General features: G+C 36.9%; 3 protein-coding genes across 3 annotated transcripts, besides 9 other annotated features; 2 read left to right on the top strand and 1 right to left on the bottom strand.

The window, feature by feature from the left end:
* Positions 1-509: 509 nt before the first annotated feature.
* ACLA_055360 (dienelactone hydrolase family protein) lies at positions 510-1,862 on the top strand (the record flags this gene model as incomplete). Its single annotated transcript, XM_001274913.1, has 4 exons — positions 510-888; positions 972-1,143; positions 1,258-1,405; positions 1,527-1,862. The coding sequence occupies 4 exons, from the start codon at positions 510-512 to the stop codon at positions 1,860-1,862; spliced, it is 1,035 nt and encodes a 344-aa protein (XP_001274914.1).
* Positions 1,489-1,510: a microsatellite.
* Positions 1,863-7,550: 5,688 nt separating the features above from the next.
* Positions 7,551-7,574: a microsatellite.
* Positions 7,575-9,074: 1,500 nt separating this feature from the next.
* Positions 9,075-9,098: a microsatellite.
* Positions 9,099-9,762: 664 nt separating this feature from the next.
* Positions 9,763-9,964: a microsatellite.
* Positions 9,965-13,322: 3,358 nt separating this feature from the next.
* Positions 13,323-14,225: a mobile genetic element.
* A 4,383-nt stretch (positions 14,226-18,608) lies between these two features.
* Positions 18,609-18,758: a microsatellite.
* Positions 18,609-18,806: a microsatellite.
* A 1,638-nt stretch (positions 18,807-20,444) lies between these two features.
* On the bottom strand, positions 20,445-21,338 carry ACLA_055350 (uncharacterized protein; the record flags this gene model as incomplete). Its single annotated transcript, XM_001274912.1, has 3 exons — positions 20,445-20,630; positions 20,683-20,911; positions 20,968-21,338. 3 exons carry the CDS (start codon positions 21,336-21,338, stop codon positions 20,445-20,447), a joined length of 786 nt encoding a protein of 261 aa, XP_001274913.1.
* Positions 21,339-23,816: 2,478 nt separating this feature from the next.
* Positions 23,817-24,656, top strand: ACLA_055340 (uncharacterized protein; the record flags this gene model as incomplete). The annotated part of the gene is made up of 1 exon (XM_001274911.1): positions 23,817-24,656. The coding sequence occupies one exon, from the start codon at positions 23,817-23,819 to the stop codon at positions 24,654-24,656; it is 840 nt and encodes a 279-aa protein (XP_001274912.1).
* Positions 24,434-24,497: a microsatellite.
* Positions 24,657-26,090: 1,434 nt separating the features above from the next.
* Positions 26,091-26,174: a mobile genetic element.
* The last annotated feature ends 228 nt before the right edge of the window (positions 26,175-26,402 follow it).

Genomic DNA, 26,402 nt, shown 5'->3' with positions numbered 1-26,402 from the left:
TGTATGTTTTTTCATCAATTTTTTTTTTTTGTTTTGATATCTTCTTGCTTGATATGTTGAAACAGTAAAGGCAAGTGGCTTGGGGTGCTTAATCAAGCCATGGGCGAAAAATCTATTCCTGTAAGTCCTGATTACTTGATTCAGGTCAGGTCCCCCTGGTACGTATCATCATGGGATGAGTTTTAACGCAGCTGATCGTCTTTGCTAATTATAGCGGTGGAAGGAGATGCGACTTATTCGGAGTTGCGATTCCCGAAACGGGGAGACTAGCCTTAAGCCTTAATAAGCCCGCATCTCTCTCGGCCCCTCCTCCCGCACCGGCCCGCCGCCGTACACAGTATATGCGCCCACGATCTCCGAACGCGCGGGAGGATCCGAAATCTTCGGTACAAGAGCCCCTATCCGAGTTCACTTCCCCTTGTAAAGTATGGTACTTTCCTAAATATTATTTCTCTTTTGGTTAGGTGTTGCCTTGTCTCTCTGCTAAGCAAAAATCAGCTCCCCTCACAATGGTCCCTCCACCGCGCTTTACCCCCCTCACCCACGTGAATCTCAGTCGGGCGGCGGCCCCTCGGCCTACCGCGACAACAGCAACAGCTACTAAGAGATCCGGCTCCCCTGCTTCCCCCTCGTCGGCGATCTTCCGTCAACAGTGCTGCAGTACCAGCAGCAGAGCTCTCGCAACCCTCTCGCCGCACAATCGACCCTCCTTGCCACAGACCTTCTCCTCCGGCCCCGGGTCGCAGCACTTCCATTCCTCGATCGCTATGTCGACTTCCATGCCGGCCACCCACGGCCACAGTGAGGCTTGCTGTAACATCCCCCCCGTCGTCGCCGACGGATACATCCCGAAAGGATCGTACGAACAGCACGGCGGTCTCAAGACATGTCAGTTCTTTTTTCCCTCTCTCTTTTCCGGTCTACTCCTCTCCTTGCCTTATCCAGCGCTAACCCAAACAATGGAAGCATAGACGTGACCGGTCCTGCCGACGCCACAAAAGGCATCATCTCCATCTTTGATATCTTCGGCTACTTCAACCAAACGCTCCAGGGCGCCGACATCCTCGCCACGGGGGATGCGCAGCGGCAGTACAAGCTCTTCATGCCGGATTGGTTCAAGAGGAACCCGTGTCCTATCGAGTGGTGAGTTGCTTTTGTCTTCAAATTCCCTTTACCTCCTCTTTCCGTCCTGGTTTTGATTGATCTTTGCAAGCTATTTCCCTCTCTTCTAACAGATGTCCCATACGCGATATGTAGGTACCCCCCGGACACCGAGGAGAAGCAAAAGAATCTCCGCAACTGGTTCGGTCAGCACGCCCCTAATAGCGTGGCCGATGCATTGCCCGAGTATGTGCGGGCGGTGCAAGCGGCGAACCCTTCCATTCAATCCTGGGGATTGATTGGGGTGAGTTTTCAACCTTTCTTTCTTCCCTTGATCTGGATCGTTTTTTAAGGGGCTGTTCTTCCTCTTCCTTCTCCCCTTAACCGAAGAAAGAAAGAAAGAAAGAAAATAATGACAGAAATAGTTCTGCTGGGGCGGCAAAGTGACCGAGCTCATCACCTCCAACCCTTCCATTAACCCCTTCCGCATCGCCGCCACCGCCCACCCAGCCATGATCGATCCGGCCGGCGCGGCGCAGATCGCCGTGCCCTATATCCTCCTGGCTTCGTCGGAAGAGCGCGCGGAGACGGTCCAAGCCTTCGAGCAGGGCCTTCAGGTGCCGCACCACGTCGAGACCTTCGGCGACCAGGTGCATGGGTGGATGGCTGCGCGCGCGGATCTGCGCGATCCCCGGGTCCGGGAGGAGTACCTGCGCGGATACCGGACGGTGCTGAAGTTCTTTGAGGAGCATTGGGATTGAGCGCGCGGTATCGCGGGGTTAAATTACTCTGTGAGGAGTGACGTTGTCGCTGGTTGACTGTATCCATCCAGCATTGGACTCGAAGTAATAGAGGGCACTTTCTATGGGATGTAAAGGGAGTTGCAGAGAACATTGATCCGTGATGGAAGTATATGGCTGTCCCCACTAGTGTCAGAAACCTATAGTCGACGTAGTTTTCTTCGTAGCTTTGCTTTTCGAGATCGGAAGAGGGTATCTTCCCTCTGCTTCTGTAAGTTGGTGAGCAAAGGCAGAGAGGTAGCCTGATAATGGATGAATAGGAAATACACTGGTCTTAGCTACCCTACTGTGCCCTGGAGGTGATGATATTCTTTCCATCTTCCTTTTGACCGCCCGCTGAACGATTGAAAAGTGGAAACTCGTCTTTATCTATAATCGCTAGTCAATTACGGCTTCCATGTGTTCTAACTTCTGTATAGTCGACGAGGCGCAAGTAGTGAAGGATAATAGATTGATACCCCAGGCCCACTCCCGCCGCGCCCCCGCCCACTATCCGGAAGTCCCATTGGTGAAAGTACGTAGTAAACCTATAGTATCGGTTTCTATAGAGTCTGTGGGGATTAGCTGCCCCAGTCAATCGGCATAGTGCAACACACACTAACTAGCATAATCCATCCCCGTATTTATATCTACTAGGGAGGAGCTAGGATAGGAGAACAAGAGGACACACCTCTATATCTGAGTTATATGCTCATATCTATCAGTATTTGTATTTACCCCAATTACATAGCTACGACATATTTCTATCCAAGAGAGCAGAGAGGGAGTTCAAGAGAAAAGAACAAAAGATATTCTAAACGCAAAAACATACATACAACAGCCAGGATTCGCTGGTGGTCACCCACCCAACTACTAACCGGCCGGCGTGTGGCTTCAATGCGGCCAGAAGTCGGGTGGGTGCTACTCTAGGTGAGCTTAGGGTGAGGCTGCTTTATGGTCACATGGTTTAAGGTGAGGAGGGTGAGTGCACAATAGAGAGGGTGAGCAGGCTCACCCACCTGCCCATCCTCCTAGCTATGGATCTTCTACTCCGTACTATACCTCTTGATTGGCTATTGGAAGCTAGTGCTTATGGTGGAAACTCTCCATAGCCACATAAGATATTCCTACAATATTGCTGCCTAAAGATCAGAGTGTAGGTGGTAACATGTGAACAAGGCTCATGTCCAGGGCCTATTACTATAGGTTCTGGCAGTGAACTGTAAGTACTAAACCAGGAATAGTAGATGATTCACTATCATTTATTGGCAAGGAATACTACAGTGGCGTGGGAGGATTTCCCTTTCCTGACCGGAAGTTCCTGTTTACTCCAGCGAAGTTCCCCTTTTCCGATGATGTTTTCGTTGTTTCATGACCGCAACTTCCTGTTTACTGAAAGTTCCCCTTTCCTGACCCCAGGCCCCCTTAGTTCCTCAGAAGTTCTACAAAAGCTCTTGATATCTAATTACCAATTATTGGATGAGACTTTATAGGTTGTCTCTAATCAGTTCTAACCTATTTACAACATGTCAGATAAGAAACGTCAACAACAAAAATTATGGAAGAAAGAACATAGAATGCGGCAGAAAATGCTCCATATCCCAGACTGTGTTCATTAGGGCTCATATAGTTTGGATTTTCCAACATTCACCAACACAGGTATCATTAAGCTCCAGAATTTTATACATGAGTTGGATGATAAAGCAAAGTGGGCAATTTCAAGAGAGGAGATTATTGCAGAATTTATGCGGCGTCTCCATACATCTAAGCATCCACTTGAGATGATTGCCTTGGTACTGTCAATCTTTCCGATGTCAGTGGGGATATCATTCTTTTGAAAGACTCACAGGCTCTAAATAAATCACTTAGTGAGAGGTTCAATAGGCCACTACTTCATTATGCTTCATTATCTGGGGAATCACTTACTGGTCACAAACTAAGCTTAGATGTATTTTAGACACACCTTTGTGAGCAACCCAACAAGATGATTGATGCATATGACTACTCTGTGGTTGAGCCTTCTTTGAGAACATGAAGAATAATAATACAGAAAGTTTTATCACATTAGGAGCGTCCAGAGTATGAACAGCATGCCATCAATCTCCTAGATATTAAGAACAGAATTAGGGACTTCTGCCCAACTGAAATAATCCAACATGACCTTTATTCCAAAATATCTCAGTCAACTCAGGATAATTTTGGAAAAACAAATTCAAACTAGGCAAATACACAACAGGAATTCTTTCTGCTCAGTGGAGCAAATGCAATATCATCTATCCATGTGGACAATGGAGCTCAGCTTACCTGGATTCTGATTCTTAAAGGACGGAAGATATGGTACTTTCCATAAAAAGTAACAAATGATGCTGTTCGATTACTGGCCTTTGCAGGGTCTCAATGGTCCCAGGGATATGAAGAAGGCTAGGCAAGGATTGAGCTATGCCCAGGTGATCTTTTGTAAGCTTATTTGTTCAGTATTCAAGCGTCCTGCTAATATCTCTCTTAGAATTATGCCCCCCAGTTGTCCGCATGCAGTCTTTACTCCAGATGACTGCCTTGCTGTTGGTGGTAATTTCTATACAACTGCACATCTTGGATCAACACTGCGTGGGCTTAAACTTCAAGAAGATTATCCTGAAATCTGTAACGAAGACCTACGACCAGACTTTTATAAACTTCTCAGAAGTATCTTTGAGAACATGAGTGACATCAGTTCTACACAGCAGGCTGATATCCTATCTTCCTCTTCTTTGTTCTTGGACACATTGGATGCAGCATATTTAGCCACACTCCTTAAAACAAACAGGCGAGGCAGTTACTCCCATGGCCTAAATGATCACCACTCTAGGGTTTGTGAACGACTTGAATCGCAATTGACTAACCAGAATCATCATCTTATGCAAACTCGCACACTCTTCATTAGTGCTCTTGATGGCTTCCAGAAAAGAATTACGAAGAGTTGGGAAGGCGAGTGATAAATCTTTTGTCACTGTTTCACTTTGTTTTTGAAAGGGGCGAGAAGAAAGGAAAGTTGGCCCTTACCTCCCTTTCGCCATTGTCGTCTGCTTCTCATATATGTCTATCGATAGCTTTATTGTTCTAATTATTACCAGAGATTCAAAATTTTGGAGTGGTGTTGCGGAGCGGTATCGAATTTCGAAGGGGGGTGCATAGTTCATCTAGGCCAGTCCCTTGACTTAGGTATTGATTTAATTGGGCCTGTTTGAAGCTGTGCCAGGATTGTCTTGCTGAGCTGATCATATAAGATCCTAATATGTCATCCTTGAAGGACGTTTTCATCTCTCTTGTGTACTTGCCAAAAGTATTTTAAAGAAATTGCTCCTTTCGTGCCTCCGCATTTGCCTCCACGCAGTGGATATTGTTGTGTATTAGGTAGCCCAGGCTGGTGCATCTGGCTGAGTGTCCTTTTGGATGGTGTATTGGCTCGCTGCCTTGACCATTTAGCTGGAGATAGAGGTGCTTTCCCTCCTCTACTTGAGATACTTCTGAAAGCTTTCACCCAGTCATTCCCTCAACCATGCTTCCCCCCCCCCTCTCTCTCTACCTTTCCCTTTGTCTGCGCCACACTCTCAAATCCGCCCACCCATCCCCTCTTTACCCCGATAGGCCGCGAGCCTAGACCCCAGGGGTAGACAGACCTACCCTCAACGAATAGCGAGCCCACTGCACTACGCAGGGGCTCCTACGAATCAGCGGAGAAATACCGCTCGCCCACCTATCCGTCACCGTCCAAACGTCGGGAAGGCAGACGGTCAACTGGCCTAGTGCCTTGCATATACTCAAGTCGCTCTCTACGGTTGCACATTTGTATAGTCTCACACACACACACACAATTTGTACATAAAATTCCATAGCTTAGCGCGTCCTCATGCCCCAAGGGAGGAAGCCAGGCTACGCCTGGCCTCCGCCGGACTGAAACAATACTACTACTACTACTACCCTCAACCATGCTTATTATGTTTACTGTCTTTCCCTGTGAGTTATAGGCACCCAGCCGCTGATTCACAGAAGGCTCAGCAGGGATAGATATCTGGAGCTATCAGCACCCATTCCTTGGACTGCTAAAGGTAGCACTTCTCAACCCCAATTAATTCTTCTACTTGGACTCCGATACTTGGGTATACTAGCTGCGAGTGACCGGGGTTGGACTCTCCAGTGCTCCTCAACTTGAGCATGCCGCTGGAAGAAGCTTCTGGCCAATTCAATTCCTTGAAGCATTTACGCACCTTCATTTTCATTTTATTTATGGACTTATAATTGGGGCAGACAATTTGTTAAAATCTTATTAATTTATGAAACAATCTCACTTAAAATTTATTTAGTAGTATTATGAGTTTGCGACTTTGAAAAATGGAATCTAATTACCTTACAGTCTAGATTAGATACCATTACTCACCTCCATTAAATACTTCTCTGAATGTTCTTCTTTCAGACCATCTTTGCTGAGACCATTGCCCCCTTCTTCTCAGGATGACGGTGCACACCACCCACAGACTTAATGGATCTTAGCCCCTGACTGTTGTTACTTTCAGCACAGGAACAACACTGTATACCATTATTTTCGACTTGTAGATGTCCTATTCTGATATAGATTAGGGCTTGTAATTATCTCCTAACCAAAAACTCGAACAGTTAGTCAAGAGAGATCCCTGTTATAGAGACTTTCTTAATATAACTAATATTAGTGTATTGCCGAAGCACTCCCCATCTGTGAATTATTAAAATATGTGACATGATTATATAGAATCTTACTTACACCCAGTCTGCAGAATGATAAAATTCCTATGGTTTCATAAAATCCTTTGGAAGCCATATGTAACCTTTCATCTCATTAATTAGTGGAAAACCATCATTGATGCAAAACTTAATTAAATCCAAGACTTTTGCAAAAGCTTTTCATGTATACCAGAGAGGTTTATAGAAAGGTCCACATTGATATACTTGCTATATTAGCTGAAGGTTATAGCCCAGTGCGCTTTGCAGCAGCTTGTTGAAATGAGCTAAGCCTTAATAGAGCCATTGGATAGCATATCCATTGTGAAAATAGTCCACTGTGGGTCTTGGAATTTTCATTTAATACCCCTGATGAATCCTTAGATATACTAGTCTTGAGCAGTAACAGATCACTGCAACTAGCACCAGTATAAACTAAGAAACATACAGGTGAGGTACTAAGTAGAAGAGCGTGTCTAATGTCATAGATCTGGTGAGTCCTGGAATGGAGGTGCCAGTTAGATAATCTATTATGAATTAATTTAGTAATAGATAATCTCCACAGTAGGCACTGCTTACTTAATTTAGCTCTCTGTTAACTATCTAACTAGTGACTATATATGAGAACCCTGATGTTGTCATTAATGCTGGATGGCAGATGAGTGAATGAAATCATAAAAGCATCCCTGTTGGGGTTCCTAGCCTTCTGAGGCGTAGGAGGTGGGTATCCCAGTTATAGACCCTTCCTCTAAGGCAAGATAATGAAATTAGGATATACTCTCTTTGAGCCTTGTAGTTTTTGTGAAAGAGTTGTTAGAGAATAAATGAAATTATCAGAGCAAAAATTCCATTAAAAATATATGAACTTAAACAATAATTTAAGAGCCATGAACTGGGTCCCAGTAAAGACTTGAGGGATATTAGCTCCTTATTTATCTTTTTCTTTTTCTTTTTCTTTTTTAATACTATATGCAATTTGGAATACCCATTCTACCATTTAGAAAATGGTTATTCAGGCATTACTAATCATACAAGGCACATACTTCTTTGTTAAGTAGATCGAGGTTGATAAGCAGGGAGGTCAGAAAAAGGTGAATCCTATTAGTAACCCAGTTTTAAGATGTGATTAATTAATTACTTTACTCATAATGGGTGTGGCATTAGTACAAGGCTAAATCATGAATGATCTGATAGGTGAACAACCCTCCATACTCGCATAATACGCGCATATTCCTTTAAAAATATTAAGGTTGATTTACAGGAACAGCAAAATAAGGTGGACTTCTAAAGCAACCCAAAAAAATCCTGAATTATGACTAAGTGGGCTATTTCTTGCATCTATGTAGAGCTCTAAGGCTCTTATTAGATTAAAAGATCTGCGCGATTACCCCAGCAGATAATAAGTAATAGAGTGAATGATCAGACTGCAAAGAAGGAAATCATTAACCTAAGCTCTGATACCTCATCTGATTAGAGTACTATTATTAGTGCTGAGACCCAGACCGCAGAGAAGGCACCAATTAAGCTGGACTCAGATAGCCTCTCTGATCAAGTTACTATTGTTAGTTTTGAGGTCCAGAACACAGGAGAGACACAAAGCAGCCTAAACTCTAATACTAGAAGCATTAATATTTTTATCCCTAATTATTATAAGGATCTCCATTTCTGTGGTAGTACAAACGCTATTCTGGCTGAACCATCCAGGAAGCTGATGGTCTTATGTATGTGATATTAGTGAATGAATATCATGAGTAGATCAATGATTATTAAGGTTGACCCTGGGTTACTAAGGTTGACCTAAGAAATCTCTATAATATCTATAACTTATCTTTTAGCTAGATAGCTAGTAGCTAGATATAAATATAAAATCTTACCTTAGGTAAGTAAAGAGGTATTAGCCTAGCCTATCTTTCTTTACCCTTAGTAATACTATCTTACTTATAGTAATTCTATCTAATAGTATATTTAAAGTTATAGATAGTAGGAAATTAAATACTCTTACTCTACTAAACCTATATTTATCTTAGTAAATATCTACTGCTCTTCCCTATAAGTAACTATTAAATTTAAGCTAAAAGATAGTAGGGTAGTCATACTTAGTAAAGAGTTTTTATTATAGGAGAACTCTCTACTAAGCCCTACTAGAAGAGATAGAAATAAAATAAGATATAGTAATTCTAGACTAGAGAAGTATTACTTAGTTATTAAAATAAGTCTTAATAAAAAATAATCTCTATAAGATAATATTCTTAAATCTCTCTATTAGAACTACTAGTAATAACTAGCTACCTATAATAAATAATCCTACTAAAGATCTATTAGAGGATATAAGATAAGCCTTTATTAGGCTATTTAAGATAGTAGCCTAAGGAGTACTACTTACTAATATTAATATACTCTTTTAGAGTATTTATTAGAAGTAATATAATAAATAAGTACTATTCTTAGGATTATAAAAGATAAATTATTATTATAAATTATTATCTATTTTTAAGGTCTTAAACCTTACTCCTATTCTAGAATATAAAGATATATATATAAGAGATGCCACCTAAGAATAATAAAAGAGAGTTAAGAAATATTTTAAAGATATCTTACTAGTAATAAGAAGAGTTCCCTCTAATCTAGAATATATTATTATTATTAAGTAGAAACTTATAGGACATACTTATAAGAGATAGAAAGTAGATAAAACCTAATTATAAATTAATCTTATATTAGTAATTACTAATATAGAAATCTTTTATATATGGCTACTAAAGAACTTTAAGAAATATAATATACATAATAAAAGATAGGAGGAATATAAAAGCCTTACCTAAGGTCTATAACTTGATATTACCGAGGGTAAGGTAGTATCACCAGGGGTGAAGAGAGATAGGCTGGGCTGATGCCTCTTTACTTACCTGGGGTGAGATCTTATATTTATATCTAGCTACTGGCTATCTATCTAAAGGATAAGTCATAGATATTATAGAGATTTCTTAGGTTGACCTTAGTAACCTAGGGTTAACCTTAGTAATTATTAATCTACTTATAATATTTATTTACTAATATCACATCCTCCCCTACTTAAGGTGAAGCCTATCCTTAGTAGGTTATCTAGCTCCTTACTAAAAGGTCCTTATAGTCTAAGGGGGTAATATCATGCATAGTAAGCAGGATTAGATTTATACTTATTAAGTGATATTAGGTTATATTTAGTGAGTAGTATTAGATCACACTTAGTAAGTAGCATTAGATTGCTTAGTAAGTAGTATTAAATTATGCTTAGTAAGTAGTATTAGATTATGCTTAGTAAGTAGTATTAGATCATACTTAATAAGTAATATTAGATTATGTATAGTAAGGAGGATTACTAGTATAGTTATTATGATAGAGGTAAGGTAAGGTTATATATTATTTATTTTAATTTTAGGTAACTATACTTTATCTTACTTATTCTCTTTTTATCTCTTATATTTCTTCTTCTCTTTTTCTTTTCTCCTCCTATAAGCATCTTCCTTTTTATTATATTAATTACTATCTTCTTTTAGTAAGTCTCTTTCTTCATATACTAGTCTCCTATATTCTTCTTATACTTAGTAAATATAGGTACCCTATAAAAGAAGGGTAAAGGCTGCCTTATCTATTAGAAGGATATAGTTACTTTTAGTAAGTTTAGTAAGTATTCTTCCTAGCTTTAGTAATTACCTCTTATTAGTAGTAGAAGCTTATCTTAGCAGACATAATAAAAGCATATTAAAGGTGATAAATATTATTTACCTAATTACCTAGAAGTTTAATAAGAAGGAGAAGCTAGATATAAAGAAATATACTTACTTAGGTTATATATTAGCTACTATTCTCTAGTAGTGAGGTGTATCTTATAACTATATATTAGCTTATAATAATTATTTTTTAGATAAGGATCTCTTTAGGGGATGTGTCTCTACTCCTAGTTATAATAGATTTATATTCTTTTAGAGGTCCTATGCTAACTATACTTAGAGTAACTAGGGATTAGTATATTTATTCTATATATAGGGCCTTTATATATAGGATTCTAATACTCTTAATAAGTATGTATTCTCCTTAGTGAATGTTTCTTATCTATAGTTACTAACCTTTTTTGCTCCTGTAGACCCATCATTTAAGCTGGTGGTCTTGGTTTCCTTGCTGGTTACAGTGATAAGTTATGTGATTGGCCTGCTAAGCCAGTGGTGGTGACTCCCTCTCACCCTTAAGTTGGTTCTTCTTTAGTAACTCCCTCTCTTACTTAGGGTGGTTCAGTTAGGTTGACTCCCTCTCTCTCTTAGGTTAGTTCTGCTGTAGTGACTCCTTCTTATACTTTAGTAAGTATCTTATTAGTAGCCCTAATAGGGAGCCCTATTAGGTGTTATTCTTCTATATTATTACTTAGTTATAAAAATTTCTTTAATAGAGTTTATGTTCTCTAGCTAATAAGTTATATTAACTAGGGTAATTATTATAACCTTTCTATAGTTCTCTAGGATCTTTAGATATTTACTTATTATATTAAGGCTTACCTAGAGGAATTAGCACCTCCTCCTAGTAATAATAATAATTTATTCTAGTTAGCTAAGGTATTATCTTATAGGGTCCTTAATATAAAGTTTAACTTAGATTTTTAATTAATAATTATTTATTACTTTAATTAATTAATGTAATTCTTAATACCCTATTATAATTAGTTTTTCTTTATAATTAGTAAAATTTATTAGTCTATAATTCCTTTTCTTCTTCTTAAGAAAGTAATTCTAGTATAGCACTATTTTTTAATCTATCTATATAAATATATTATCTTTATACTACTCTATTTACTCTTAATAAGAGGGTATTATAACTATAAATAGTTCTTTAAAATCTATCTCTCTAGTATTCTTTTAAGATATTAATTCTAAATTATTACTTTGAATTCCCTTCTAGTTCTTATTATCTAAAATAGTTAAGTCTTTATTATTCTATAGCTCTAATAACTCTATTTATTATTATATAAGGTAGCTATTCCTTACTAATTTTTATTTATTAGTATATTAAGTTTTTTACTTATTTATTTTATATTATATCCCTAATCCCTCCCCTACTTATTATAAACTTTCTCCTAAATATTTTTACTTATTATATCCTTCTGCCATACACTATAATAGTTCTTTATATAATAGTATTAAGAGATTAATCTTATTAAGTATCTTTTATATTTTAATTAGATTAGAGATTAATAAACCTATTTTTTATAGCCTAATATTAAGGCTTACTAATATCTATAGGTATTATAGATTATCTTCTACCTCTACTTCTACTAGTCTCTACTTATTAATAAGGTTCTTTAGGTTATATCTACCTAGTTCCTATAATATATATATTCTAAGGGGGTGGGCCTTAATTATCTTATATAGTTTAAATTACTTATTCTTAAACTTCTAAGGGCTCTTATTTTCTATAAGGATCTACTAGCCCTCCCTAAGGTAACTCTTTTTTATTTATAAATCTTAGATTATCTTTTTCTTAATTATATATTCTAATAGCTTCTTATTTATTAATACTTATATATATATTACTTTTATAAGCCTATTATAATTATTTTTCTTTATAGGTTCTCTTATATCCCCTAGTAATCTTAGTTTAATCCTATATAATAGGTAGAAGGGGCTTTTACTAGTATTTATATAGGTATATATCTATGCTATAAATATTATTAAATAAAGATATTTATCCTATAGCTATATTAGTTTCCCTATTAAATATTTTATAAGTATTTATTCCAGGAGTCTATTAAGGTTTTTATTCTTTCTATTTATGCAGGGATAGTTTAGTATTATTATATAATATTTTACTTTTAAGATTTTTATAAAGATCTCTACTATATATAATAGAAGGTTTATACTATTATTAGATACTATCTTATTAAAGGTACTATACTAAATAAATATCTCTTTATATAGGAACTTTACTATTATTTTATCTATAGTATATAGAATAGCTTATATAATAAACCATCCTATTATATAGTTAATAATAGTAATAATCTATTTATTACTATTTAGTATTATCAGTAGGCATCTAATAAGGTTAATACCCTAGTATTTAAAAGGCTAGATATCTTTCTTTACTATATAATATTACTATTCCTATTTAAGATGTTTCTTTAACCCTTATAATATTTAATAATTTAGGCATTCCTTAACTATAGCTTAGATATTATATTATAGAGAAGGCTACTAGGCTTAAGTTCTAATAGCTCCTAGTAATACTAGGTAGCCTATATAACTATATTCTCTATATATTCTTTATAGGAAGTCCCTTTAGAATAGAATCTCTAGGTATAGGGCATCTCTAATATCTATAATATAAATTAATTTCTAGTAATATATAAATTATCCTTCTAGGTATTATCTATCTATAATTTAATTTAGTAAGAGATATAGTATATCTTTTTTTTAGTTTAGAAGATAGAGCTATTATTAGTATAAGCTTCTGCTTCCTTTTATCCTATAATAAGACTTATAGCTCTAGGTATTCTATTATAGCATTATACTATTTATACTTTTTAAGGTTATTTAAGCTTTTAAAATATCTTATCTCTACTATCTCTTATACTTCTAATATATTAAGTAAAGTTCTTTTAGTAATATTACCTAGCCCTTCTTCTATAAAGTTAGGGTATTAACTAATTATATCTAGTATTATTACTTTACTATCTTCTTAATAATAGATCTTTAAATTATAACTTTAGAATTCTTCTATCTACTAGGCAAGCTACTTTAAATACTTAGTTATATTTATAAGATATTAAAGACTCTTATAATTAGTTATTACTATTATTATCTTTCTATTATTAATATAGTAGTCCTATCTCTAAAGAGCTTCTTTTATTATAAGTAGCTTCTTTTCCTATATTAAGTAATTCCTTTCTATATTATTAAGCTTCCTTCTATTAAATATAATTAGGTAAAGTTTATAATTCTTATCTTCTTATATTAAAATTATTCCTACTACCTATTCTAAGATATTAATCTTAATTTAATAAGATTAATTAGGGTCTGTGATTATTAGCACTAATATAGTAATTATTAGTTTCTTTAAGTTAGTAAAGATATCTTAGTATCTTATTATCTAGGTAATTAGATAGAATTTCTTCTTCTAAAGGTCTTTATCTAACTTTTTTAGTAGATTATAAAGGGTGGCTATAACCTATATAAATCCTAGTATAAACTAGTAATAATAGGTTATAAGTCTAAGGAATTATTATATTTTATAGATATTTTTTAGTTTTAGCTATTAGATAATAGCTTCTACCTTAGCTAATATTAGCTTTATAATTCCTTCTCTAATAATATATCTATAGAATTTAATTTCTTATTAACTAAATTTATATTTTAAGGCTTTTATAAATAGCTAATTCCTCTATAGTTAGGTAAGGACTTCTTATATATATTATTTATATTCCTCTTTACTTACTAAGAATATTAAGATATTATTAAGATATACTACTATATATAGGAGATCTTATAGTTAATTATTTATATATATCTAGAATATTATAGGTGTATTTTAGAGTCTAAATAATATTATAAGAAACTTATATTTCCTAAAGAAGGTATTAATGCTATCTTAGTAATTAAATTATCTACTATCTATAATTACTAGTACTCTAAGAGAAGATTAATTTTTAATAAGATTTTTATCTAACTAACTTAGTTAATTAACTCCTAAATTCTTAAAAATAAGTAGATATTCTTAATAATAACTTTATTAAGTACTTAGTAATCTATATATATTTATTATTTTTCTCTTAGCTTTAGGATTAATACTACTAATAAATCTTACTAGCTTACTAAGACCTAGATTACTCCCTTTTATAATAGTTCTTCTACTTAGTAATAGGTTTTCTTAAACTTCTTTAATAACTAGGGGTAAGTATTTATATTAGTTAGTTTAATATTACTAGTATTAATAATATAGTCTATCCTTTAGGTAGGTAGTATTCCTAGGTTAAGTTCTTCTTAGAATATATTCTTAAAGTCTTTTATCTATTTATTATAATTTATGGTTATTAATTCCTTTTTACTAGTTTAGAGAAGGTATAACTATACTATTAACTTCTCTTTTTATAAGATCTATTTTAGTTATTTTATAGTTATCTACTACACTAAGTTATCTTTATAATATTTAATCTTATATTAGGGGTTAATAGGGTAGGTAAAGTATATTCTTCTCTTATTTTAAAGGATTATCTAGCCTAATTACTAGTTAATCTATAAGTTAGTAACTTTTAGCTAGTTATAACCTAAGATTACCTTATACTTATTAATATCTAGGATCTATAACTTAGTAAGACTAGTTTATTACTTAATTTATATTAGTATCCTTACTTATTAGTAGGTATTTATTATAGCTCTATTTAGTAGTTATATAACTAAGGGTATTTTTCTTTTACTATAGGGAGGCTCTATTATACTAATATAATTAGTAGTTATTTATAATATAAATAAGTAACTAGCTCTATAATTAATAAGGGCCTTAATCTAAATTATCTATCCCTTATTTTATACTTTTATTATATAATATATAGAGTTAATACCTATTATATTTAGGTATATCTTAGTAATTCTTTATAGTAGTTAAAGATTCCTTCTTTTAGGTAGTTCTTTCTTCCTATCTTTAAAGAGATTATACTATATATCCTAGTAGTTAGAGACTTTCTTTATTTAATTAATAAGTATCTCTAGATTTATTAATCTTTTCTATTTTTTATTATCTTTAAGGGGTATGGTTAGAGATATCTACTTTTATTATATATAAAATATATTTTATTCTAGTAATACTATAATTTCTACTTTAGTAAATCCTTATTTAGTTATAAGAAGTTTCTCCTTAGCTAGGAAGAGCTAGTAATTATACTTAGATCTATTAGATCTCTATTATACTAGTTAAATTATAGTTTTAATTATAGGTTACCTCTAAGTTATTAAGTAGTAGCTAAGCTATTCTTATAGAGAGAGAAGTATTTAACTACTTTATTATATATTTATAGTTATATTTAGTCCTCTACCTATCTTTTCCTAAGCTCTAGTTAACTCCTAATAATAAATTTTTAAATAAGAGAAGCTTTATATACTAGGGGAGAGATATATACTATAGCTTTACCTAAGATAGTAGTATATAGCTATATAGATTATAGACCTTAGATAAGGCTTTTATATTCCTTCTATCTTTTATTATTTATATTATATTCCTTAAAGTTCTTTAGTAGCTATATATAAAAGATTTCTATATTAGTAATTACTAATATAGGATTAATCTATAATTAGGTTTTATCTACTTCCTACCTCTTACAAGCATGTCCTATAAGTTTTTATTTAATAATAATAAGATATTCTAGATTAGAGGGAACTCTTCTTATTATTAGTAAGATATCTCTAAAATATTTTTTAACTTTTTTTTACTATTTTTAGGTAGCATCCCTTATATATATATTTTTATACTCTAGGATAAGAGTAAGATTTAAGACCTTAAAGATAGGTAATAATCTATAATAATAATTTATCTTTTATAATCCTAAGAATAGTACTTATTTATTATATTACTCTTAGTAAATACTCTAAAAAAGTATATTAATATTAGTAAGTAGTGCTCCTTAGGCTACTATCTTAAATAGCTTAGTAAAGGCTTATCTTATATCCTTTAGTAGATCCCTAGTAGGATTATTTACTATAAGTAGCTAGTTATTACTAGTAGTTCTAGTAGGAAGGTTTAAGGATATTATCTTATAGGGATTATTTTCTATTAGTTACTATATCTTATTTTATTTCTATCTTTTTTAATAAGGCTTAGTAGAGAGTTCTCCTATAGTAAAAACTCTTTATTAAGTATGAGTACCCTACTATCTTTTAGCTTAAATTTAGTAGTTACTTATAAGGAAGAGCAGTAGGTATTTATTAAGATAAATATAAATTTAGTAGAGTAAGAGTATTTAATTTCTTATTATTTATAACTTTAGATATACTACTAGATAGAATTACTAAGAGTAAGATAATATTACTAAAGATAAAGAAAAAATAGGCTAGGCTAATATCTCTTTACTTACCTAGGGTAAGATCTTATATTTATATCTAGCTACTAGCTATCTATCTAAAAGATAAGTTATAGATATTATAGAGATTTCTTAGGTTAACCTTAGTAACCCAGGGTTGACCTTGGTAATCATTGATCTACTCATGATATTTATTCACCAATATCACAGTAGCATGGGGTTCATACCCCTACTACTAACACCTTTAGTAGTAATAAACTGTGCGCAACCTGATAGTTAACTATATAAACTTAAAGGCCTTTACTGCCTGGGCGCAAGTACCATCCTAATATTAGATGTTATGTTAATATTTCCTTCTTGTCTTCACCCGCATGAGGAGGCTCCCTACGTCACCTTATAATTCCTATTCCTTCCAGAATTTTCTTCCATTATCTTTCTTATTTAGTTTTTGTATGCTACTCTATACTTTAATACTAAAAATAAATAAGCCTGTCTACCTTTGCAGTACTTATCACCATAAGGTTGTCAAGAGTGCCAACTAGGCCTACTATAAATTCTCTTAGTTCATTCTGTAGTGGTCATGTGACCCAGTGTGGGGTCCAACACCATTTCATTACTACCCCTCTTGCTCATCGCTCAACATGCGCAGATGCCTTAACAAATGCTCTGCCTTAGTTGTTCAATCTGAAAATTTACATCCTCATGAGATCAAAATAGCGGGCACATTATAGCTCTTGATAAAAAAAGATATATTGTGGACCTCTGCTTAAATTCTGTTGTTATGTTATCCATGATAGCAAGCCAGTGGATAGCCAGTGCAATTCAATTTTGCCTTAGGTGATAGGCAAATGCTTATATTGCTATTCAGGATGATGGCTAGAAACTTCAATAAAGTATAGGCAATGGCATTTTTAGATGATGAGCTGCTTCAGGAGTGTAAAGAACTGGTATTCCACTCTGATTTAATAAAGGAGGACAACCTAACATTTGCAAGACCTAATGTAGATATAACTTAATAATATGGTCTGAGCCTGGGAAAGGCAACTGTATAGACCCGCCCCCTAACACCATGGCAGTTATGATATACCTCACAAGTGGGAGAGGAGCGATGCATATATATGATAAGGCCAGCCTGTATGTAAATGGAATTAGGATGGAGGATGAGGGAAAGCATATGATTGTTCCCTGGTATGATGGCTGGTTGTTCTATATGTCCAGAAATCTTAAATTAGGACTTGTGTTCAGCACTTGGAACTAAGTTGCAAGTTATATTAGCTTTAGACACATGATAAATTATGTTTTGAGTTCATCAGAGATTGGGATGGTTATGAAAGAAGCAGTATTAATATTATATGGGTCTGTCAACCATATTTTTCCAATCTGATCTGAGTTCACTATCATCCTTGCATCAGCTTTTATGAGCTCATAGACATCACTAGTCAGCATTCCTATCTCTTAAGTTTGTGCGTGTTTGTGCTCTATAATATATTAATAGATAATAAGATATAATAGACATGGTGTGCACTCACTCTGCTTAATAGCTTGGACTGTTTTTTTTACTGCTTTGTAATAAAGTTTTGCTTGATTTTCCTTCACTTTTAAGCCCAGCTTGAATTAAAGGCAGTCCTTCATCCTTCTAATCATAATGCAACTAAGAACAGCTGCACATAAACTAATCATCTCACTGCCAGAATCTTTTTTGATACTCTTCAAAAATTGCCAGTAATTCCCTAATATTCTAGAGGAAGGACAGTTTAATTCTTGAAGTATATCAAACCTATCCTGAATATAGTTTTCCTTAGTTAACGTCAGCCCTCCATGGTGCTGGATCAACTAAGGGGCATTAAGTATTTTGCATAATATTTGATTAAATGTGTACGGTGACCGAGGCTTTAAGCCTTTTCTTTTTTTGGTGGACATGAGGAGCGAACAAGTTGGGTGGTAGACAGAAAAATAGATACAAAATAGAAATAAAATGGATATAAAATGAATACAAAATGGATATAAAATGAATACAAAATGAATACAAAATGGTTACAAAATGGTTACAAAATAGATACAAAATGGTTACAAAAGTGATACAAAAGCAATACAAAATGGATATAAAAGCAATGCAAAATGAGTACAAAGATGATGCAAAATACATACAAAGATGATGCTTAGGGCAACAGATGATTTATATCTAAATATAAGTATAGCGTGCACGCCCCACTTCTGCTTTATGGCTTTGTGCATCTAATTATCTCAGCTTTGGTTGTCATACTGTCAGATATCACTATCAGGTAATGTGCTTGCCATAATTCTATGTTAGACTTGGACATAGCTAAATTAGTGAAATACTAATTCTACTTAACCATAGTGGACCTATTAATATTAAGTTCTGCTTAGCATTCCTTAGCTAAGTAAAGATAATCAGATTATAACTTATTCAAAGAATCCCACCCATGCATTATACTTTAGCTTTATAGCTGAGCTACCTAATTTAGAACTTATCAGTAAGGCCTCAGTGAGCAAGTTCCATCTATAAAATATTAGCCTTATCTTAAATACTTACCATAATTTGGCACAGACTAGTCTATCCTTTTAATATGCTTTCTTCTTAAGTACTTTTATCTAGGCAGACATATACTACACAGGCTGTCTAACCTTAAAAGCTTATCTTTCTCTAACTAGCCTTATTAATTCATGCAAAGTATATATTCTCTTAACAGGATTTCTTAACTGGATTACATACCTTTACCAACAGATCATAATTAAAGCGCTCTGGAAACAGAGACCTACTCAAGAAAGGAGGAGAATCTCAGACTAGAATACTAGCTATAGAATAAGATACATCCTTCAAGATCACCTGCCCACCTTAATCTAATAGAGTCAACCTATTTTCAGTCAGATTTATATACACCCTTGGCATAATTAAAAATAATAGCCTTTAAGGAATATGCTGGAGTATCCACAGCCTTCAGGCAGAGTGTGACAGGTATTTTCTTTTGGGCAGATTTTGGAAAGTGGACTGGAAGAGGTCATATCACTTTGCTACCAAAAACATCTGCGAAACCTATTCCCCCGGAGGACTGGTCCCTTGTTCAGTGTCATCTGGATACTGCTCGATCCCTTATTCCTGCTGGCGAGCAGCAGTATTTGAAGGAAAAATACAACTTTGATGTGGAAAACTCTCTGTTTCTTTTTTTGGATTGAATTTGAATTGTTCAATTTATATATCAGCTCTTGCTTGTTGCTTTACCTACTGATCTACTACCGCCTCATTTTGCTTTTGGAATGAAAAATATCTGAGGAAAGAAGTCATCACATCAACAAGGCTTCGTCATAGATTAATTATGCATTGTCCCTGCCTTGATTATAGAAGTGTAGTGCAATATATTGGATTTGATTGTGTCATTTTCCTCGAGAAGGCCATGACTCTTGTGCACCTGCCGTCTTAGTATACTATTTTTCCTTTTCCTTTGAAGGAGCAAAGTTACTAGGTCTCATTCTGTTCACCCTCAGAAGTTGCTCATTATTTCACAAGGAAGCAAGCTAGGAGTCTAATTTACGCGTTAATCTTAATTCTAGGCCAATCATGCTCGCTTTGATGTCTGGGAAGATTACATGAGAAACCTGGCGTCGGCTGAGCCTGATTTAGAACATGTGAAAATAATATCCATTATTTCAGAGTGCGAAGCACAGGAGCAGGAAGACCAATATACATAAAATGCCACATAACCAGTATCACAGAATAACATTAAGAAGCCTTTGGAACCCCCTAAACCAGGCACTCTCAATCCATGATCAACCCATCAAATCCTTTCTCGGGATGTATCACCAATAGATTCGCCTAGAAACCATTGTGCAAAGTCCTTGAAACCAGCGGTATTCAAGGATGTAAAATCGTAGGACTTGGTGCGGCGAATCAAGAGCTCCTGGCCATCGAAATATGCTTCTATGGCACGCGGATACCGTCGATTGAGAGCAAAGAGTAGAACCTGGCATCATGATCAGCTTTTTCAATAAGGATACTTAATGATATAGTATTACCGGCGCAATCATATCGTTAACGAACATCTTCCGCTTGAGTTGACCCAGCATGATCCGAATAACGGTCAAAATTTCCCCGCAAAGCAGATTTCCATCATTTACATCGAGGTCGTTGTGCATTATGCATTTGATATGAGGCTGAGCGGCATTGGCAACATGGCTTAGCAACAATGTGCCATGTTCAGGCTCAAACATCCGGTATAGATTATCAAACTTGTAATCAGCAATTCTAGAGACGCAATGAGTGAATAGGTGTCTAAACAAGGGGTAGTCCTCAGGGCTTACTGATTGCTTGACCACGTTTGTTGGACCTGTGGAAAGTCGATTTTCAATCTGCGAATGTAGGAATCAAGATAGATGTAAATCAGTCGTCCGTATTCATTCGACATTTTCAGGCTGTTGGTGTCATATTCTTTCTCGACATATTCCGGTGTTGGCTCTGGCATGTTTTCGGGGGCAAATGAAGTGAAAAACTTTGGTGCGAGTGAGTCACGGGCATCAAAACTCAGAGGTAGAACCCGAACTTTGCATGATTTCAACATGCTTCTGTCCAAAATATGTATGTTCTTCTTGTCCAGGGCTCTGATGTCTCTTTCAATAAGCATGAGTCTTTTGCGGAGAATGTACCGATCGCGAGGCTCAACGATGGAATCCATGACCACGATTTGTGAGTAAAACGGCCAAGATAGAAGATGATTATTGTGATGATTTTCTTGTTTCAATGATGAAAGGGAGATCCGTGATATTATATGTTCGTGGCTAGCCTGATGGTGTAGTATGAAGGGTGAAGGCGTAGCTCAATTTTCAAGTCGATGCCAGACATCCAGGGCTAGTGTTGCCCCGCAACAGGTATAGAACGAATTGGAAGCCGACCCCAGTTGCCGCTGCCTAGTAAATCTCCACCCACCTGTGCTAGTGAAGTTAGTGAAGTTGGTGCAGACTTAATAATTTTAATACTTTTTCCAATGAAGTTGAACTACCATGCAGCGTTATCTCAGTTTGCTCAGACCCTCTGGGATATGAAATCATTCATTTTACTAGGAGTATACACATCCTAATTCCATGTAACCCATATGTTGACTAATAGGGTCGCGCGGAGCCCGATTCCTTGTACTCCAACTAGAGGGTCTGAGAACTAATTAAACAACTCCCTTTAGGTGAATCTCTTCTTCTCTATGCGTACTACTCCGTACGGAGACTTTAAATTTCCTACTTTCTATCTTCAACATCAACAATTTATTTTAATTGATATATCATTCAAGTCTTGAGAGCTAGGTCTTTTGATCATATCTAATTTTAGATACTTTATACCTTAAAAATACCTCATATTGTAGTCTTTAATAATTATTTAGCTAAAAAGAATGTATGCTGGTCTCATAAAATCTTGATACCTGTAGCTCAATACATTACGTGTTTTGGACGGCATACATGATTCGTCCTGTCCGATTGAATTCGATCTCATAAGCCTACATCACTGCCTCGTTGTCTCGCTGCTCTTCTAAGCAAACACCAACCTTTCAGTTTTATAATTCAACTTTGCTTCGACGTCATCATGGGAGTTGTTGAGAGCAAAGCCTTAGCCCAGAGCATTCTGGGAGCTTGTAATCGAGCAGAAGTCGCAGGAGAGTCCCAACTTGACCGTGATTTATTATGGGAAGATGAGGTAAAATATTAGCTCCACTTGAGATCAGATTTCAGTTAACACAGTCTATACCTAGGCTATCAGCAAAGCTGTCAAAAGCATCTGCAAGTACATTCCTCGGGATATACGTGGCTCTGAATCTGCTCTCAAGCGAGCCAAAAGAGCCGTACATGCAAATACCAATTTCAATATTCCTAAAGTCATCGAAGACTTGCAGAGCAAACGCGCAACATTGTTTTCAGAGGCGCCAGTTACAAATGATGGAGACCCCAGGCACGGCGAGAATCATAACACCCGGGTGGCACAACTTCCCTCATTCCATCCGAGACACTCCATTGCCCATTGCTATGCATCGACAATGTTTCATGAAAGTCAGCAAGATCTAGGCAAAATCCGCCTTAGGCTCCTTTATGTTGTCTTTTATCGACTAAAGCAAGCAATAGAGCCGGGAAGTCAATATAAATTCTATAGCGCTTCTGAATTTATAGCGCAAGTCATACAAAGCACCGGCTCAACAGATGATTCAATTGATATAATTTGCAAGAGGATCCGGACGTGGGTTGGATATGGTGAGAAATACGAGTTATTGACCAATGATCTTGGGGGTCTAGGAGTGTTATACATCCTGCCCAATATTGGAGGCGAAAGCTTGTGGGTATATCATCTTTTGCTTATGATCAGTGCCTAATTTCACTTAGATGGACGAAAGAACTCCCAAAGTCAGCCAGCAACAAGAACCGAATTTCAGTAATAAAGTGCTTGAAACAGTAAGGAATCCCAGTTGAAGCAACCGAACGGGGTCTTCATGGTATTGCAAACAATGATATTGAAGAAATCTTTAATCCTCTTCTGAAATCGCTGCATGAGGTGCTAGAACAGAGACTCTCAAATGCTCACGGTGCATATCAAATCCGAATTGACCTTGGTCGAAATTCGAGGAACCTGACTCTGAAACGCCCGTTAGATACAACAGATATCAACAGAGGGTACAGTAAGCACGTCCGCCCTATTTATTGGTACCGACCACTACTGATAAACTTCAAAGACAGCCAGCCATTCCACTCCCAGATTCCTTTTCAGCAGCTTGTAAACAACACTTGTTTATCAAGCAGAGTGTCTGAAGTCCAGCATGGGCTTGCAAGTCAAGATTATGAGCAAGACCTGAGCCAATTCCAGAACAGTGACGTACTCACAGGAGGAATATCCTTGTCTGGTGACCGAAACATTCAAAATTTATATGCTAGTTTCACAGGTGAGGCGGACAAGGCACTACACCAACAGCAACAACAATACGATTCAGAAAATGCTGATCTTGCGCAGTATCAGTATAATATGACAGGATCGGACTCTGAATCCATAAGCATAATGTCAACAAATCATCCCCAAGTGTTCCTATTGCCTAATGCTGCGACAATGGTGCCAACCAATCCACAACTTTTTTACTTCCAGGACATGGCAAATACAATTTTGCATCCGACACAGGTGGAAACAGATGATTGCACTCAAATGTAACTGCAAGTCGCTTGTGGCACAATGTGCAAATTCATGGCCTTGTGTGTTGGAGAACCCTGAAATCAAGCTGGTGAAAGTGTTAGAATCAGGTATAAAGCTGACTGCTCCTTCCATCCCCTCAACCGATAGGATCTCCCACCGAAGTGAATACGCCAAGTACTCTCTCCCCGTCACCGTCCTCAATTCGCCCAACTTTTCGCATGCTTCCTCTCATGGCCACACAGAGTGTGAGAAACTTGCACTTCTTGAAAATGAACTCTGTGGTGTTTCCGATGACCTGATTCGCGAACTATTAATCCGATCAGGACGCCAACACCTGCTGGCCATACCAAAAGACGTAAACTGTGACCTGCCATGTGTGTTTAAGAAAGTCACCTTCGCCGAGGTCGAGATGATTGAGCATCGCCTCAAATGTTATGTCGATGAGATGATTGAGCGCCGCCTTGAATCACACATTCTCAACGAGATTGTCGATAGTGCTGTGAGCGAGTGTCGTGATCAGATCTACGACAAATGCAAAACGAACGAAGCCGAATTTCATGAACAGGTCGACGATGGTAACTCCGAGGTACGCAATACTGCTAATGAATATATGGATGAAATAGAAGAACAGGCGCAAAGGTACATGCATGAAATAGAAGAACAAGCGCAACAGTACATGAAGGATATCGAGGATCAGGGAATCAAATTTGAGATGTCTGCGAAGAAAAAAGTTACGAAGCTCAAGCAATGGTTCAATTTTTCTACTCAGTCCTTACTTGATAGCAAGTCAAGCCCTAGCCATGAGCTGGGTACCAATGCCAGGCGCGGTTCTATCTAGACTCACTACCAGGTTTATATCTCTTAGGACTGTCCTCGTGTATTTAGATCCTTTGTTAGTCCACGAGAAAGGTGGGTGAATTTCGATCGTTTCTGACGCTAGAATCTTCCAATGGTCTGTAAGTAGATATAGCTGCCTTTGCCTGCCGAAGAAGTTGCTAAAGGACAAGCGTTGCGAGGATTTGATGAAGGGTTGCGTCAGCAGAGATCGGGTGTCTCCTGGAGAAGATGACATTCGGAGAGGAAAAGTGGGCACTGCTTCGGAGAATAAAAGTTCCTGATGAAGGATGGGCCATCTTCCCTTGTGTTCTACGGAGCAAGAGGGATTTAACGAAGAGGAACGGCTAACAAGTGTGGGCCGAAGCCTTACAGCTCACAAGCAGTGCTATTGGTCTATGCGTAGAGAAGTCCCATCAGCTATCAAAAGCCCCATTCTCACTGCGAAACGCTCTCCACCCAACGACTTTGGCGGAGGGGTGAGGTGTGCTTAGGAACAATTAGTCCGTGTGGCAAAGCTGTCGCCTAAGGGGACATCTTCTCAATTCCCCCCCACTGATGACGCACCCCAACCTCTTGCCGACCAGCGAGGATGTCACTCCGTTTCATCTGCCGGTCCATTTCTGTTCGCAACGTCGCCCTTACCGTGGCGAACCTAGCATGGTGAAACCGAAAGTCGAGAATTCTGCTAGTTATTCGGGCCTGTAAGTTGCAAGGTGGAATGGGCATGCGAATGTGAGTTCGGGGGCCCAGACAGGCTCTTATATATTCTCGTATCCCCAACTTCGTGCTAGGCCAGAAACAAAACCCACGTTCAACATGCCTTACATGAAGCAAGTACTGGCTCCCAATGATGTCAGACTAGCTAGATCAATCACTGTATAACTACGAGCGAGGCCAAGTGTGCATCTGGCTCGCTACTTGATATACTGCCCACCCAAACACGGAAATGGTGCCTCTTCCTGAAAATGGAAATACTCTACATTCATAAGAAACCCTATGGGGCAACCGGTCGATGGTCCTCGAACTTCGATCTAACGGCAATTGAGTATCACCGTAGTCTCAGGATGCTTGCTGCTTGCCACTCAATCCAGGTTTGTTGACCCGATGCCACACTTCGAACAGATCCCCAAGGCAACCAAAGCGGGCAATCGCGTCCATCTATTGCTCAATATTGCACACAAAAGTGCCTTCTAACAGCAAGGGGGCATGCTTGGTTCCGACTGTTTGAATAAAGCTGCAGAAGTGACATCTGTCATCCGCTCAGCGTAGAAGATCTAGTGAAGAGGCTCTGATCCCGTCTTTATTTACATAAGGGGACTCTTGTACACGTAATCTAAATATTTTGCATCTGGGTATGTGGGGGTTGCAGCTTTGGTGGTCGATAGTAATCGGAGTAGTATACTAGTCTTCCACATCTCAGATAGCATACTGAGTAGTGAGGATACGCTGGAACCCCGCCCACGTCGGCGTGGAGGGGAACGAGGCCGCGGATGAGGCAGCGAAGGAGGCCGCCGCACAGGCGGAATGGATGTCAAATTAAGCTCAGGATCGACCGGGTCGGAACAATCAATTATCCGGCTATTCACCCGAAGAATATGGGTCCCATTGTCGTTAAGCGTGAATACTGACATAACCCAAAAACATTAGCCAACCATGAGGTCTTGAAGGCTGAAAGAAACTTCAATTTCAATAATCAAAGGGATAAATACAAAGAGCATGAGCAAGACTGAGTAACAAACTCATACTT

Source organism: Aspergillus clavatus, genomic scaffold, assembly GCF_000002715.2.
Source record: "Aspergillus clavatus NRRL 1 1099423829794 genomic scaffold, whole genome shotgun sequence".
NCBI lineage: Eukaryota > Fungi > Ascomycota > Eurotiomycetes > Eurotiales > Aspergillaceae > Aspergillus > Aspergillus clavatus.
This window is presented reverse-complemented; position numbering and strand designations above follow the sequence as displayed.